This window comes from Ochotona princeps, chromosome 13 (assembly GCF_030435755.1).
Source record: "Ochotona princeps isolate mOchPri1 chromosome 13, mOchPri1.hap1, whole genome shotgun sequence".
Taxonomy (NCBI): domain Eukaryota; kingdom Metazoa; phylum Chordata; class Mammalia; order Lagomorpha; family Ochotonidae; genus Ochotona; species Ochotona princeps.
In genome coordinates, this window is record NC_080844.1 from 45,506,745 (window position 1) to 45,523,978 (window position 17,234).

The 17,234-nt window shown below is 42.5% G+C and overlaps 1 protein-coding gene across 4 annotated transcripts in view; it reads right to left on the reverse strand.

Annotated features, from left to right (window-relative positions):
• Positions 1-14,536, reverse strand: part of CHUK (component of inhibitor of nuclear factor kappa B kinase complex) — a 36,263-nt gene extending 21,727 nt beyond the window's left edge. For 3 of the 4 annotated variants that reach the window (XR_009246461.1, XR_009246460.1, XM_058671122.1), the window contains exons 1-9: positions 14,338-14,531; positions 11,457-11,551; positions 8,332-8,446; positions 6,692-6,761; positions 5,796-5,884; positions 3,622-3,711; positions 3,369-3,493; positions 2,420-2,527; positions 1,754-1,889 (exon numbers count right to left, since the gene is read on the reverse strand). Coding sequence is in view for 2 of the 4 variants with exons in the window: in XM_058671122.1 (XP_058527105.1) it covers positions 1,754-1,889; positions 2,420-2,527; positions 3,369-3,493; positions 3,622-3,711; positions 5,796-5,884; positions 6,692-6,761; positions 8,332-8,446; positions 11,457-11,551; positions 14,338-14,442 (933 nt within the window). In the remaining 2 variants the exon portion in view is untranslated. Of the gene's footprint in view, positions 1-1,753; positions 1,890-2,419; positions 2,528-3,368; positions 3,494-3,621; positions 3,712-5,795; positions 5,885-6,691; positions 6,762-8,331; positions 8,447-11,456; positions 11,552-14,337 lie in introns of all 4 variants that reach the window. The other variant, XM_058671121.1, reaches the window with a different exon arrangement.
• Positions 14,537-17,234: the final 2,698 nt, after the last annotated feature.

Consider the following 17,234-nt stretch of genomic DNA (forward strand, 5'->3'; position numbering starts at 1 on the left):
GAAGATCTTTTAACTGCTGATTCATTCCCCAAGTGGCCACAACGGCCGGTGCTGCGCCAATCCGGAGCCAGGAGCCAGGAATTTCTTCCGGGTCTCCTATGTGGGTGCAGGGTCCCAAGGCTTTTTGCGTTCCTGGACTACTTTCTAGGGCCACAAGCAGAGAGCTGGATGGGAAGTGGGGCTGCCTGGATAAGAAACGGCACCCATATGGGATCCCAGCGTGTTCAAGTTGAGGACTTTTGCCAGTAGGCTACTGTGTTGGGCCCAGGCTGCTCCACTTCCTATCCAACTCCCTGTAAAAGAATTACTTATACCTCTTATTTTTATCAGTGAATATTAACTGAGAAAATGAAAAAAGTCCTGCTCTACAGAATGCCAAGCAAAGGATAGAAATATTGTCAATAAAAGCAGCAAAATAATCTCAGTATTGAAGAATACAATCTATGTGGAGACGCATGAGTAGAATGTGAAAAATAGACAGACAGAAAATTTAATTAAGCAACAAACTGTGTAGGAGACACTATTAAAGAAAAGGCAAGTTGAGGCCAGTGGCTCATCAGGCCAGAAGCAGTTCCTGCCTCCTGGCTTCAAAGTAACTCAGCCCTGACCACTGCAGCCATTTGGGGAGTGAACCAGCGGATGGAAGACCTTTCTGTCTCTCCCCTCTGTAAATATGCATTTAAGTAGAAAATAAATAAATTTTTTTTATTTTATTATTTTTTTTAAAGATTTATTCATTTTATTACAGCCAGATATACACAGAGGAGGAGAGACAGAGAGGAAGATCTTCCGTCCGATGATTCACTCCACAAGTGAACCGCAACAGGCCGATGCGCGCCGATCCGATGCTGGGAACCTGGAACCTCTTCCAGGTCTCCCACACGGGTGCGGTGTCCCAATGCACTGGGCCGTCCTCAACTGCTTTCCCAGGCCACAAGCAGGGAGCTGGATGGGAAGTAGAGCTGCTGGGATTAGAACCGGCGCCCATATGGGATCCCGGGGCTTTCAAGGCGAGGACTTAAGCCGCTAGGCCACGCCGCCGGGCCCAATAAATTTTTTTTAAAAGGGCAAGTTGAAAATATGCCAGATATGGAGGTACACAGAGTAGGCGACAACATTGGAGAGCAAGTTACCATCTGTCAGAGCACAAACATGGACAGAGTTTCATAGTATATGGAGCAATGGCAAGCTCAAGCCAATTGAGGTGATGTCTAATTTAAAAGAAGCAGGAATGAGGCATACACTTGGATGCAGTGGATCTGCATCAGGAAAGCCCTTAAAAGCCAAGCAGATCAGTTTATATGTGACTCAGCAGACAAAACAAAACAACACAAAACAAAAAACCTATGTTAGTTTCTCAGAGAGAATAAAAGCATTTCAGAATATGAGAGGGAGAGTTTATGTTGCACGGACTACAAGATGGAGAGACAGTGGAAAGGCAGGAAAGCCAGGTAAAAACTTTCGTTACCAAACCAAATCCTGCATGATTAGACTACAATGAGAATGGCACCTCATGGGAAGCAGTAAATTCAAAAGATCTTTCAAAGGAATAATCTATAAAAACCATTTAGAAGCAAATTGAGAAAGTTAGCTAAAGAAACAAATAAAAATTTAAATGTGATAACTATGAAAATATCATTTTCTTTTTCAAGTAAACATTAGGAAAAGATTATTGAAAGACATTTATACTCATTTTTCAAATAAACTTGTTAACTTCTACACAGGTCTTATAAAGTACTCCAGTAAAACTAACCTTCAAATTCAGAATGTGATCCATTAATATGAAACATTTTGGCTGCTTCAAAGTTAGGTCAACAGGTCCCCCTCTCTGCTGAGGGTCCCAATTCAGCATCAACTGTAGCCAGTTTTCCATAGGTTCTACTATTAAACTAGAAAATGTACAAAAACAGGGTGAAATCATGACATTCCAACTTTAGCATTGCTAACACAGTAATTTCATAGGTTGCCCAATTTTTTTGCTATACCTTACCAGTATCAGTTACTTTAAAATAATTCATGAAATAATAAAGGATAAGATTTATCCATTAAAAAAAATTGAAAACCCACACATGTAAACTTGTTAATTTGGCAACTCCAACAGATGAGTTAGAAACCCATTTAACTTCTTCATCTGAGAAGTCTTCTGGCATCTAAGCCAGTCAGCTGAAGAGCAGCAGTTGTGTTTCTAACAGACCTGTGCTCTCCCATAAGGTGGTTACTAGTCACAAACAGCTATTTACATTTTCAGCTTATTCATTTCCTTGGTCATACCAGCAAGTTCCAAGCGCCCAATGGCATTCACTACACAGAATCTTTCCATCATTACAGAAAGGTCCAGTGATGCAGACAACTGCTGTGTTTATGTTTTTGTTTTTTAACCCGAGAGCAACTGAGGCAAGCTTTGTCAAAATATACTTACCTACAGAGGCTATTGGGTTGAGGTAAATGGCTACTAAACCGAACTTCTCCTGTCATCTCTTCACATGCAAATATACACTTTGGATCCTTCTTCTTGATTTTCTCATGCCTATAAAAATAAAGCACATTTCAATTAACAAACTAATTGGTAGGACCAGAGTTATGACAACGAGTCAAGCTTCTGCCTGTGACATCAGCATCCCATATGACCGCCAATTCAAGCCCTCACTATTCCAATTCCAACCCAGTTTTGGGGAATGTAGCAGAAGACAGCCCAAATACTTGAGCTCCTGCCATTCATGGTGGAAATATCGATGCAGTTCCTGGCTCCTGGCTTTGACCTGGCCCAATCCAAATATTACAGCCATTTGCATTAATGAAACAGGATGAAGACCACTCTAACTCTGCTTTCCTAATGGAAAACAAAACAAAACAAAAATCTTGGTTTTCACAAACACTCCTTTTTTTTTTTTAAAGATTTATTTTACTTTATTACAAAGTCAGATATATAGAGAGGAGGAGAGACAGAGAGGAAGATCTTCCATCTGATGATTTACTCCCCAAGCTACCGCAATGGCCGGTGCTGCGCCGATCCGAAGCCAGGAACCAGGAACCTCTTCTAGGTCTCCCACGTGGGTGCAGTGTCCCAATGCACTGGGCCTTCCTGGACTGCCTTCCCAGGCCACAAGCAGGGAGCTGGATGGGAAGTGGAGCTGCTGCGATTAGAACCGGCGCCCATATGGGATCCCAGGCGCATTCAAGGCGAGGACTTTAGTCACTAGGCCACGCCGCAGGGCCCGGTTTTCACAAACACTATTAAGAATTCCTTCTATTTAATTTTATTCAACCATGTGCTTAAAAGGCAATTCTATCATTAAAGAAAGAATAAGTAGCCAACTGGAAAAAAGTCATTCCTATTAAGCATGCCGAGATTCCCATGCATTTCTTACCATGTGAATGGCTGTAGGTGATGCAGAAAAGGCCTATATCCAGCAATGCACTCAAAAACCATGGTCCCAAAGCTCCAGTAGTCAACCGTGGCTGTGTAAGGCTTATTCTCAAAGAGCTCTGGGGCCTTAAAGAGAGAAATGCTTTAAATGTAAACACTTTATGGAAAGAATATTTTATTCCTGAGTTATTTTATTCATGCCCTTCATGAACAAGAGTAAGATTCTTATACACTTAAAAATAATAATGTCTTACCAGATATTGCAGTGTTCCCACAAAAGATGTACACAGACTTCCTTGATCAACATCTTTGGCATACCCCAGATCAATTATTTTATGCATTATCTGAAAAAATACAATGAAATATATTGTTGAGAAATTTGAAAAGAGCAACACAGTCCTTATAATGTCATGCAGTAATAGTTTGAGCTCAGTAATAACAGGAGTTTCAACTCCAAGCTCTGCCATTTAACTTGTCATGTGACCTTACCTGAGTTAAGTTGTCCAAGTTCCCATGTAATTAGATTACTAACAGTCTCTCCTACACAGAATTGTTATTAGAATTCAATGAAGTATAAGAAAAGATCTTTGCATGGCTCTAGGTAAGATAAATATAGATTGGCTATTTTTTATTATGGTATATTCAGAATAGACTTGGATCATTAAATTGATAGGCAAAGTTTAGTGAATCATTGTACCTCCTTGCAGTGGATTAACTGTGAGTACGTACCTACCAAGTTCAAGAATGTCCAAAGTCTTGGTCTACCAAAAGAACAGAGATAATGCCAAGGATACAAAAAAGGTTCCTAAAAAACAGGACCATCTCCAAGGTTCTATCACCTCCAACTGCCACCAACTTCACTACAGCTTGGATGGCAGAAACAAGAAAACTACACAAGTTAATGAAAACATTTTAAAAGTCAATTAGTTTTTGGTTATTCTCAATACAGCTCACTTATGAATCTGAGATACCAAATTTTAATTAAACATGGAAATGAGGTGGGGAATGGCATGTTGGCTGGGACTGTGGCAGGTTAAGATGCTGTCTGAGTACTAACATTCCCTATGAGTTCTGGTTCAAGTCCTGGCAGCTCCTGTTTTGATCCTGCTCCCTGTAAATGCCTCTGAAAAAAACCACAGGATGGGAAGACGATGCAAATGCCTGCGCCCATAACACCCACATGGAGAAAACAAGATGGAATTCAAGACTCCTGCAAAGCAGGGGCTAGTGCAGCGGCACAGCACGTTAACCCTCAGCCCTGTGATGCCGGCATCCAACCAGGTGCCAGTTCTAATTTTAACTATTCCACTTCCAATTCAGTTCCCTGTGTATGGCCTGGGAAGATTAGAGGACGGCCACAGAACTTGGGCTCCAGCATCCACAAGGTAGACCTAGAAGTTCCTGGCTCCTGACTTTGGATTGGCTCAATTCTGGCCATTGTGGCCATTTTGGAAATGAATCAGTGATTAAAGACTTTCTGTCTTTCCTTCTCTCTAAAATCTGCCTTTCAAAAAAAAAAATACATAAATCTTTTAGAAGAGAATTCTGGAACAGCACGAATTTTAAAAACACACATACGTTTCTTAAAGTACAGCAGACTCAAGGATTCTGTGTATGTATTTTGAATTTGCTTCATAAGCATAAAACAAATATCAACAAACTATTTACTCACTGTCTTGTATCTCTGCTAGGTATGCTAGAAAAGTAGATATGAGCAAAACAAAAACATAATTCCTTCTTCAAAACAGCCACTATTTAGCAGAGGAAACAAAAGTTACACACAAACTTCAATTCTTAAGTTCCCTGCCACCTACACAGGAGACATGGATTGTATTAGCTCCTATATCAGACTGGCCTTGTTCAGCTATTGTAGTCATTTAGGGAGTGAACCAGTAGAAGGAAGCTCTGTTTCACAAACACAACACAACACTAGGGGCAAGCAATGTAGTGCAACATGTTAAACAGTTAATTAGGATGCCCACATCCAACCCTGGAGTGCCCAGTTCAAGTTCTGGCTACTCTGGTTCCTAATTCACCTCCCTGCTATTGCCCTTGGAAGGCAGTAGATGATGATGCCAATACTTGAGTCCTTGCCACCTCTATAGGATGAAGTTCTTGTCTTCAGGCTTCTGCCCAACCCAGCCCACCTGATATGTTGCAGCCACTACAGAGTGAAACCAGTAGATGGAAGATCATAATATAATCTCTTTCTCTCTGCCTGTTCTGTCACTTTGCCTAGGAAATGAATTTTAAAATCTTAAAAAGATAAATAAAACCACACAACAACACTATAATTCAGTACAGCAAGGACTGACACAGAAAAATTAGTAGAGTGTTATGACACTTAAAGACTCCAAAGCTCACATGTAAACTGTACCAGGGAGACTGTATTCAACGGGCATGGGACAGCTCTTCAGGTTTCACCTACCTTTCCACCAACATCCTGAAGTACTATGTTTTCAGGTTTTAGATCTCGATGTATAATTTTGTTTTCATGCAAATATCGAATCCCAGACCCTAAATAAAATTTAAAATGCATTTTGAAGTAACTCAAAATGTATAGTGAATAGAAAAAATTGAGTTAGAAAAATTCTTCTCACATTTTATGCAGAGATCACTAATACTCAAGTTTTTGTGAGCCATTTAACTGCGCAAACAATATTACAATTTTTATTTTTGTAAACAGTCACACTCCCAGAATACTAAAGTTATATAAACATGGAAGTACTACAAACTCAGTTCACTAATGAGAATTAACATTAAAAAGAAATACATGCAATTGAGAAATCCTTATGATTTTTATTACTTCTACCTCCCACCTAAATCTCTTCCTTAAACTAGAACTTTGATCCCACACGTAGGAAAAGATTCAAATCAAAATATATAGTGAATAAATTCTGGGCTTTCAAGCTTCTTCAAAAGGCCTACATATTGATTACGTTACAGAGTTTTAAGGAGCAATTCTGAATGAAGAGTTGATGTGAGGTCCTATCTCCCAAAGGCATGCGATTCTGTTGTAAACTACTGTCAACTGGAGTGGTGAAGTAGAATTTTAATAAGGTTATTTCACACCAGTTTTTGTCAACAATGGGATATCTTTAAGACAAGGACTGTTAGCTAAACCGAATCCAAATAACAAAATATTCTAGCTTTAGTTTAGCATCAACAGTAATAAGTTTTTGTGAGAACTTCTTATAGATGCTAAAATTTTATACGCTTTGTATAGTACAGCAACAATTCTCCTTAATTCCCAAAAAGTATACAAATCTTCTATAGACCAAACAAACATTAAATTATGGCAGTATTTTAATAATAATTACATACCTATATCACTCAATAAAGATAGTATCTGGCTTTCCTTAAGTCCACAACAATTTTCTGGTTTGTTGAGCAGCTATAGCAAAAAAAAAAAAAAGTTTAACAATGTACACTGTGAGTTGCTAGGCAGCAGTTTACAGTGTGCACTAATCACCATACTCTAATAGTCAAATGAGAAAACAAGTCATGATAAACAAAGTATGGCAAGAGGAGCAGTACTGTGGCACAGTGGGTCAAGCAGCTGTCCGCAACACCAGCATCCCAGATGGCCACTGGCTCAAGACCCAGATGCTCTACTTCTGATTCAGCTCCCTGCGAATGCACCTGGGAAAGTAGAGAAAGACAACCCAAGTCTTTGGGCTCTCGCAGCGACAAGGGACCAAGATGCAATTATAGGCTCCGTGCTCTGTGCTTTGCACTGGCCCAGCTGATTATACCCATTTAGAAAGTGAACCAGTGAATGGAAGATCTTTCTTTCTTTCTCCTTCTCTGTAACTTTGCCTTTCAAATAAATAAATGAATCTTAATATTAAAAAAAAAAAAGAATAAGGAAAAAAATCACCAAGGCAACAGTGAAGACATGTGAGCTTCACAAGGCTCATAAAGTCATGAACATACTTGAAATTAGAAAGCTCCCCAAATCTCACAGATGCAGGATATATAATAACATTCATATAGGGACATTCAAGGTGAGACAGGAAAGAGATTTCAATAGAGAAAATGACTTTTTCAAATAACAAATTTATTTCAGTTTTATTTGAAAGGCAGAAAAAGGGAGACACAAAGACGGCTTTTCTGTCTACTGGTTCACTCCCTGAAAGGCTAGAGCTGGGCCCGATGGCGTGGCCTAGTGGCTAAAGTCCTCACCTGGAAAGCCCCAGGATCCCATATGGGCGCCGGTTCTAATCCCAGCAGCTCCACTTCCCATCCAGCTCCCTGCCTGTGGCCTGAGAAAGCAGTCGAGGACAGCCCAAAGCTTTGGGACTCTGCACCCGCATGGGAGACCCAGGAGAGGTTCCTGGTTCCTGGCTTCGGATCGGCGCGTACCGGCCCGTTGCGGCTCACTTGGGGAGTGAAACATTGGATGGAAGATCTTCCTCTCTGTCTCTCCTCCTCTCTGTATATCCGGCTTTCCAATAACAATAAAATCTTTATAAAAAAAAAAAAAGGCTAGAGCTGAGCTAGATCTCCGATGTGGGTACAGGGACTCAAGGACTTGAGCCATCCATAACTGCTTTCCCAGGCCACAAGCAGAGAGCTGGATCAGACCTGTGCAGACAGGACATGAAATACTACCTGTAGGGGATGCTGGGGCAACAGACAGAACCTTGGCTTGCTATACCATGACACCAACCCTGAAAATATCTTTCATAAGTACCTTAAACACCGATATTATGATACAACACCATATAGCAAACAAAAAAAAAAGTGTTTTAAGTTAGAGGTCAGCAAATATTTTCTGTAAAGGACAGAGAACAAATACTTCAGGCTTTGCAATCATGTGATCCCAGTCACAACCACTCAGTTCTGCAGCTACATGAAAGCAGCCAGTTTTCTGATTCTTGCTTTAGATGATCATATTGGACATGATTCAAATACTACCATAGTTTCAGACTTACTACCTTATATTAAAATACCCACATTACCTTCCGGAGATCTCCTCCAGAACAGTACTCCATTGCTAGAAGAGGAACATCATTAATCAAAAAATTCAATTCCTCAGGAACATCACAGGCCTTTACAACATTGGCATGATTCAACCTACAACAAAAGAAAAAGCACTACTATAAAAAATTATTTTCCAATAAAAAGGAACTAGATTTGAAATGGTAGTTAATAAGAGAAAAAGATGAGGAGGAAAAATAAATATGAGGGATAACATTGTAATTTATGACTTGGATTATTAAAAGCTAATAACTTTTTAAAGGAAAATATACATAAAACATCTTCATTATGCTACAACTACATTTCTATGTGCCAAGCAGTAAGCAGTTTGCATATAATAACACAAATACATTGCTCAAAATAATAATCCTATTATAGGTAGATTTATCAATAGTTTCATCATATAGGGTTAAACTGAAGCACAAACTGATCAAGCAACATATGATCACACAGTGACTAGGTAGTCAAGTAAGCAATAAAATCCAGTAGTTTGCCCCCAAAAGCCTAAATCCTGCCATCTCTCTCATAATCGTTCACAATGTCACTCAGAGATAAATACTGTTAAAATAATTCCTTTATGGGCCCAGCGGTGTGGCCTAGTGGCTAAAGTCCTCGCCTTGAAAGCACCAGGATCCCATATGGGCGCCGGTTCTAATCCCGGCAGCTCCACTTCCCATCCAGCTCCCTGCTTGTGGCCTGAGAAAGCAGTCGAGGACGGCCCAAAGCTTTGGGACCCTGTACCCGTGTGGGAGACCTGGAAGAGGATCCTAGTTTCCGGCTTCGGATTGGCGCGCACTGGCCGTTGTGGTCACTTGGGGAGTGAATCATCGGGACGGAAGATCTTCCTCTCTGTCTCTCCTCCTCTCTGTATATCTGACTTTGTAATAAAAATAAATAAATCTTAAAAAAAAAAAAAGAATTTCATGTTGTTAGGCTTTCCTGATAACTTTGCTACACAGCCAGGTTTGAGAACCATTAAAGTGAAGCAAGACTACACTGGAGTCAGAAAGTACTCGCTCAAAATTCAGGTTCTACCAACCATGAGCTGTTTCTTCCTTATATAAAAAATCAGAATAATGCTTAAAAACAAAGTTTCTATGATGAACAGAAGTGAAGCCCTTAGCATTCCAACTGCAGAAGTTTCAAATATGCCTACTTCTCCCTTTAAGAAGTGTTTGACATGGCAGTTAAGACGCTGTTTGGAGGCTGGCACCATAGCGTAGCAGTTCAAGTACTTGCTTTGAACATGCTGGGATGCCATATGGGTGCTGGGTCTAATCCCGGCAGCCTCGTTTCTCATCCAGCTCCCTGGTTGTGGCTTCGGAAAGCAGTCGAGGACGGCCCCAAGCCTTCGGATCCTGTACCCATGTGGGAGACCAGGAAGAGGCTCCTGGCTTCAGATCGGCTCAGTTCTGACCGTTGAGGCCACTTGGGGAATGAATCAATGGATGCAAGATCTTCTCTGTCTCTCCTCCAACCTGTATATGTGTCTTTCCAATAAAAATAAATAAATCTTAAAAAAAAAAGATGCTGTTTGGATTCTCACACTTCATACTGGAGTGCCAGAGTACCTGTCCTGATTCCAAGGCTTACTCTAACTTCCTCTCACCATGCACCCTACAGGCAGAGGTAGCAGCCCAAGAGGTTGAGTTCTGGCCACCCCTGTAGAAAACCTGGACTAGGTCCTTGCTATAAGATGAGACCTGTCTGCCTATCTGTTTCTCACACAAAATAAATAACGATTTGAAGAAATAAAACCCAAAGTTTAATTTGCTCTCCTTGAGTGTATGATGTACTTAGTGGCTCATTTCTGAGGAACCAAATGTAACAAAAATGAAGGAATATGACTCCCTGGGAAAGATCACAGGACCCATCAGCTTTCATCTTATTTTCTCTCTCCCAGGCCACCTGTTCTGAGCAAAGCTACCTGCCATAGCATAAGCAGGCTCAAACTTCCCAATGGAGAGGTTTATATGATCAAGTACACTTCAAGCAGATATTTTAGCTCCAGTCAACATTCTGAGACATTTCTGGAGAGATCCTGAGCTAGAACCATCCCATAAAGCCACTCCCAAATTCTTCAGCCACAACATTGATGACATACTTAACGTTTTTTGTTTGAAGTCACTAAGTTTAATTTTTAGAAGGCAGTACATGAACTATTTAACAAAACTAGGTGCAAAAGAAATAGGAGTGGCAACAGGTGCTGTGGCACAGCCTGTTAAGCTGCCACTAGGGATGCCTGCATCCTGCATCAGAATGCTGGTACAAGTCGCAGCAACTGCTCTTCCACCCCGCGTCCCTCTAATGCAGCACAGGAAGTAGCAGATGACAATGGTTCAAGTGCTAGAGTCCCTGCCATTCACACAGGAAATGCAGATGGAATTCCTGGTTCCTAACTTTAGCCTGGCCCGCACCTTGACTCATGTGGGCATTTGGAGAGTGAAGCAATGTATTAAAAAGATCTCTTCTTTGTCACTCTGTTCAAGTAGATGAAAATACATAAATGAAAAAAATTTTTAAATGAAAGTGGCAATTAATGCCTAATTAGGAGGTAAAATAGATGAGCATTGCTCAAGATCTTAAAGAAGGATTCTGCCTTTAAAGAGCTGGGTCAGAAAACACCAGACTGACCTTTTAAACTAAATTTTCTTAATTACAATATAATGCTATTAATTTAAATTGAAAGGCAGAGACAGAGAAAGCTTCCAGCTGCTGGTTCACTTCCCAGATGTCGACTACAGTCAGGGCTGGCCCAGCCTGACCCACAACCTGAAACTCAATGTGAACCTTGCCCACGGATGGCAAGGACTCAGTCATTTGAGCCTTCCATCACCTGCTGCCTCCCAGCGCATGTTAGCAAAAAGGCAGAGTCAGAAGCAGAGTAGGGAGTCAAGCCCAGGCACTCCACTGTGGGATGCAGGGTCCCAAGTGTTGTTTTCACCACTGCACCAGACGCTGTTCAGAATACGTATCTTCATTAACGAAGATAAAACTATTATTCCACAAAGATTCAAGGAACAGTGGATTCCTGGCCCACCTCCCTACAAAGGCAACTTGGTTGGGCTATAGATCTAGGGGAATTTAAGTCACCATGGATACTTACTTTTTCATGATTTGGATTTCATGGCACCACCGTTCTCTGTTCTTAGTACTTAGTTCTAGGCGACAAGACTTAATTGCTATTTTGAGATCAAGTTCCTGACAACAGATAATCAACAGAAAATTTTTAAAAATAAGTGAAGATTTACTTACTATAAAACAAAATGTCAGCCTAGGGAAGCAAAACTCTTTGCAACTTTACTAATCAAGCATGTCTATCCATTGCTCTCAAGTCAACACTTCAGCTAGATAAACTGCTTTAAACCACTGTTTTAAGCCCCAAACACACTGCAAAACACATGCAAAAAGTGACTTACACTGACCCTAAGACTCATCTCTTTACAACAGCACCTAATAATAGAAAAATACAAAGATTCTGTCCTCCCAACAAACCCCTTTTCTAAACAACTAATGAAGGCCTTTGCCTCAGCACAAGTAGAATGAAGAAAATAATTCAGAGTTCTCTGGCTTCAAAACAGTCTAAAATAGTTTTAGTATGACTACACCCAAATCAGATTCTAATCCTAAACAATGACTGAAGTCCTGCTTCTTTATCTATCAAGCAAACCTAACAGCTGTTGTCTATGACCAGAGACTTCAGCCAATTCTGACTGAAACGAAAACTATGCTGATACACATTACAGCAAAGAGCCAAGCTTCACCACATTCGTGTAGCACCCACACGTAGCCTAGGAACCAAGGTCAGGGCCAAACAGGCTATGCTCTACGTCTGTGACTGTGAAGGGGACATTTAAACACAGCACTGCTGTTCCTTGTTCTCCATGAGAGATTGGTTCTAGGAATTCGGCTGACACTCAAGTCCCTTATATGAAATGCCATAGTACAGAAATATTCTATAAACACACCCTATGCATAGCCTCCCATATGTTTTAAATCACCTCACAATGTCTAACACAATGCATATGCTATGTTAACGTTTGTGCTGCATTGTGTAGGGAATGACAAGCGAAGAGTCTGTACATGCTCAGAACAGATGCATCTTCTCTTATTGTATAAATTTTATTTTTTAAGCTTTTTACGTATTTGATTAGGGTTCTAAGAGTCAAGGGCTAGAGGAAAGTGGGTGTTACCATCCATTGTTCTGACATTCTCTTTTTGCTTCCTGTATCTGGCAGGAGGGGAGAGAGGGGGAGAAGCCACACTCAGCCTCCCAACCATTGCAGGGTCCCTGATGTGGGGCATGCTCCGAGGGTCCGACTAAGATGCAATGTTTTTAAAGGGTCACAGGTGATTACATCCATACATGTGGGACTCACTGAGAAGCAGGGCCTATTGTACCCTTTGAAAAAAGTGGCTCATGGGATGAGTTTGTCCAAACATGGTGAGAAGTGCTAGCCCATTCCCTAGGCCTAGGAAGAGTCCTCTGATTGCTCTGTTGTGCTTCGGCAGCACCTTGCAAACATCCACTTTGCCAATGTCTACACACTGCACTTTATTTCTAGGGCAATCTCTCTGAGTAGACCTGGAATTTCCTTGAGGGCAAAGAATACTGTTCTTGTTGACTTTGGCATGATCAGCACCCAGTGCAGTAATCAGCTAAATAAACCATCATGTCGCCGTTCCTCTTCCTCATTGCATTTCAAGACATGCAGCTGAAATATACAAATGCAACATTCCCACCCACCCCCTGCCAGTCATGGGAGCTCTGGGCTCCTTCTTTATCCCCCTTTGAGGTCATATGTATGTTTCCTCTGATGGTGAGAATAAGTAAGCATACAACTTCACTACTGCCACCATACCTCATGCCTTAGCCCTCCACCTTTGTGCTCCTTCTGTCCAGGCTTTTCTCCTAGGCTCTTTGGAGAAATCTTTTCTCAGTCCTGTCGGTGACATTTGTTATTCTAGCTCCTCACAAACAAGCCTAATTCTCCTAAGCAGAATTTCTTTTACTTGCCACTCCCAATCACAGACTCATTTTCCTCAAGACAGCAAATTATGATTTCTCCTCTTAGACTAACTTGTGTATCACCAAGTCAAGCACAGGCATTTAAATAACGGCTCCCATGTCCCACATATTTTTCCACTTACATTTATCTCTCGTACAGAATAATTCTTCTAGAACACTGCTTTTACCTCAACATTTCCCTTCTTAAGGCCAATTAATGATGTTAAAGATTATGATAATAGCAGCAGCAGGAGCTAACATTCAAGGCTAAGGTCTACTGCACTCAGCCCTATGTTACCATCTTACTCTCCAACAGATCCACGGTGAATATCCTCCCGCCTGTTTTGCAGATAACAAAGCAAAAGCCAGATACACCACAGGGTCATCAACCTGACCCCTGCGAAGGCACTGGCGGGGTGTGCAAGGCCAGCTGTGCATGCTCCCCTGGGGAAAAGGCCCATAGCTTTTATTGGTGTACCATGAGAAATACCTCAAATTTGTTTATTAACAGCCTCTACAACGACTGGACATTTCCAATTAAATCTTAAGCAAATGCTCGAACCTCCTGTTCTGAATCTGCCACTTTCCATCCCTCAGCCACATTCACCCTCAGTCTGTCCCACCCCTCCCTCACTCACACTTCTCACACACACCTGTCACACACACACTTCTCACACACACCTGTCACACACACACTGATCCCTCACACACACTTCTCACACACCTGTCACACGCACACACTCACACACACACATCTGTCACACACGCCTCTCCCTCACACACACTTCTCTCACATAACCTGTCACAACCCTCTCCCTCACACACTCTTCTCTCTCACCATACACCTGTCACACACACACACACACACACGCCCGCTCCCTGGGTCTCGGCCACAGTCTCCCTCACACTGACAGCCCCGCGTTCCCCAGACGCTCAGCCCCACGCCGCCCCCCTCGCCTCCTCCCGCGCTCCGCCTCACCCGATGCTGATACAAACAGACGTTCCCGAAGCCGCCGGTGCCTAGCCGCTCCCGCATCTCCCAGGGCCCGCCCGTGCCCGGCCGCAGCCCCGGAGGCCGCTCCATGGGGCGGGAGGGCGAGCGGCCTCAGGCTCCGCCGCTGCTCCCAGGCCGGTTCCGGGCCGCCGAGCCTGGCGCGCCTTGCTTCTCGCGAGATGGAGGCGTCACTTCCGGTAACTGCCGCGGGGCAGGCGCTGCCCGAGCTGGCCGCTGGGTAGGGCGACAAAGAGGGCGCTCTCGGTCCCCTAAGTGTGTGTGCTCGTCGGGCATCGTGTTTTTCTAGTCTGGAAAAAAATCGGTGCCTCTCCAAGTCCTACATTCTCGTCAGTGCACGCTCTAATCCTGTTTGTGTTTTTTGAATTTTACATTGTCTCCAATCCGTGCTCACTTTTTTTTTTTTAAGATTTACTTATTTTTATTGGAAAGTCGGATACACAGTGAGGAAGAGACAGAAAGGAAGATCTTCTATCCATTGATTCAGCCCCAAAGTGGCTGCAGTGGCTGGAGCTGCGGGGATCCAAAGCCAGGAGCCTCTTCCTGGTCTCCCATGTGGGTGCAGGGTCCCAAGACTTTGGACCGTCCTAGACTGCTTTCCCAGGCCACAAGCTGGGAGCTGGATGGGAAGTGGAACCACTGGGATTAGAACCGGCATTCATATGGGATCCTGATGCGTGTAAGGCGAAGACTTTAGCCACTAGGCTACCGTGCCTGTGAAGTCAAATTCTAAAGACGTATGTCAAGTGCAATTTTCAGTACTGAGCATTACAGATTATAAACCCAGACAAGGTTGTAGTAGCTTGTTATGGGAGATGTTGGTTACCATCACCCATGCTTGACTTCCAGAGCTGTAGCATGAGAATTGGAGGTGATTGGACATTGGAAGGATGACATTATTCTCACATCGGTGAAATCGGCACATTTGAGAACTATCCAAACCACTTGGACAGAACTCTCGGTATATGTACACATTGAGACTTGGTTGATATGAGGTGGCGGTTCCTCATCCCTGGATACTGGGACATGTGCAAAGAAACAAGAATAGCAAATTTGGAAGTGATGAATACACCAATTTTCCCTAAACACCAATCCTTCCCACCCTGATCCACCATGTAATCATTATAAAAAATAAAATTTATTTAAGAGTTGGAAGTGATGTCAAACAGTACCTCAGGGAACATGTCCCAGAGTAGGACAGATGGCACAAAGGTTTACAGTGCCACTTGGTTAATTTAGGCCTCTCCTTCGTATGTACAATGGGGTTAGGTACTAATCGCAGTTTCCACAGGTGCCCATGATCCAATTCACACTGGGAATAGCAATGGAGGCAGCCAGAGGACCAAGGACAATGTTAACTGCTGACCTTGGAGTGGCCATTTTGTGGATGGTTCTCTTTAAACACTTCCATGCTCAGGATACTACATACTTTAAAAAAGCAAGCCATGCCAGTTCTATAGAACCTGACCTCAGGTTCTACAATCTTCAGGTTTTTTCCTATGTAAAATGGAGACACAGTAATACTATGTGAAGATTTCATAAAGATGCAGTGAAAGTGTCCAAAACATGCAGGAACAATTTTTTTTTAACAATTATTTTTCTCCTGTGATCTCTCTACCCCTCCATGTACTGTACTGGATCACTATTTCCAAGCACTTTTTTTTTTAAGATTTTTTTTTTTTATTGCAAAGTCAGACATTCAGAGAAGAAGAGAGACACAGAGGAAGATCTTCTGTCCATCGATTGATTCACTCCCTAAGCAGCTTTAACAGTCGGAGCTGAGCCAATCTAAAGCCAGGAACCAGGAGCCTCTTCCGGGTCTCCCATGCGGGTGCAGAGTCCCAAGACTTTGGGCCATCCTCGACTGCTTTCCCAGGCCACAGGCAGGGAGCTGGGTGGGAAATGGGGCTGCCAGGATTAGAACTGGCGCCCATATGAGATCCTGGAGTGTTCAAGTTGAGGACTTTAGCTGCTAGCCTACCACACTGGGCCCCCAAGCACTTCTTAAATACTGATATTCCTCAAGTGGTCTTTTAGTTCTTATATCATCCATTCTCATTTTATCTATAGCCTAGACTGTTACAATCTTCAAACCCTACTAACTCAGTATCTTTTAAGTTTAGAGTTACCCAACAGCACAGGGACACACAATGTGAAATTCGCCTTCTTAAAAAAATATTTATTTATTAGGGCTGGCACTGTGGTATTGCTGGTTAAGCCATTGCCCACAGTGCCAGTATCCTATGTGTCCCAAGTCAAGTTCCAGCTGCTCCAATTCCAATCCAGCTCCCTGCTAATGTGCCTAGAAAGATAGCAAATGGGGCCCAAGCACATGTAGCCACGTGTGAAACCTAGAAGTAGTACTGGCTCCTTTGTACTGGCCATTGCAGCCATATGTGATGTATACTGGCCATTGCAGCCATATGGAGCGTGAACCAGCAGATGAAAGATTTTTCTGTCTCTTCTCCTCTCCTGTAATTTTCAAATAAATAAATAAATAAGTAAATCTAATGAGAGAAAGAATGAATATGAATTTTCTATCTGCTAGTTCACTTCCCAAATAGCCACAATGGCAGTGGCTGGGCCAGGCCTAAGTCAAGAGTCAGGAGCTTCCTCCAGACCTCACTGGTGGGTGCAGGAGCGCAAGCACTTAGGCAAACTTCTGCTGCTTTCCCAGGTACATTAGCAGGGAGCTGGACTGGAAGTGGAGCAGCTGAACTCGAACCAGCATTTATATTTTTTCTTCTTAAATCTGACCCTGCTTGTCCCAATTAGATCATTAACTCAGGGACAACAGGAACCATGGTGAGACATGGCTATATTGGGATAGAGAAAAATGCTGGCTCATAGGAATTAGCTCTCTG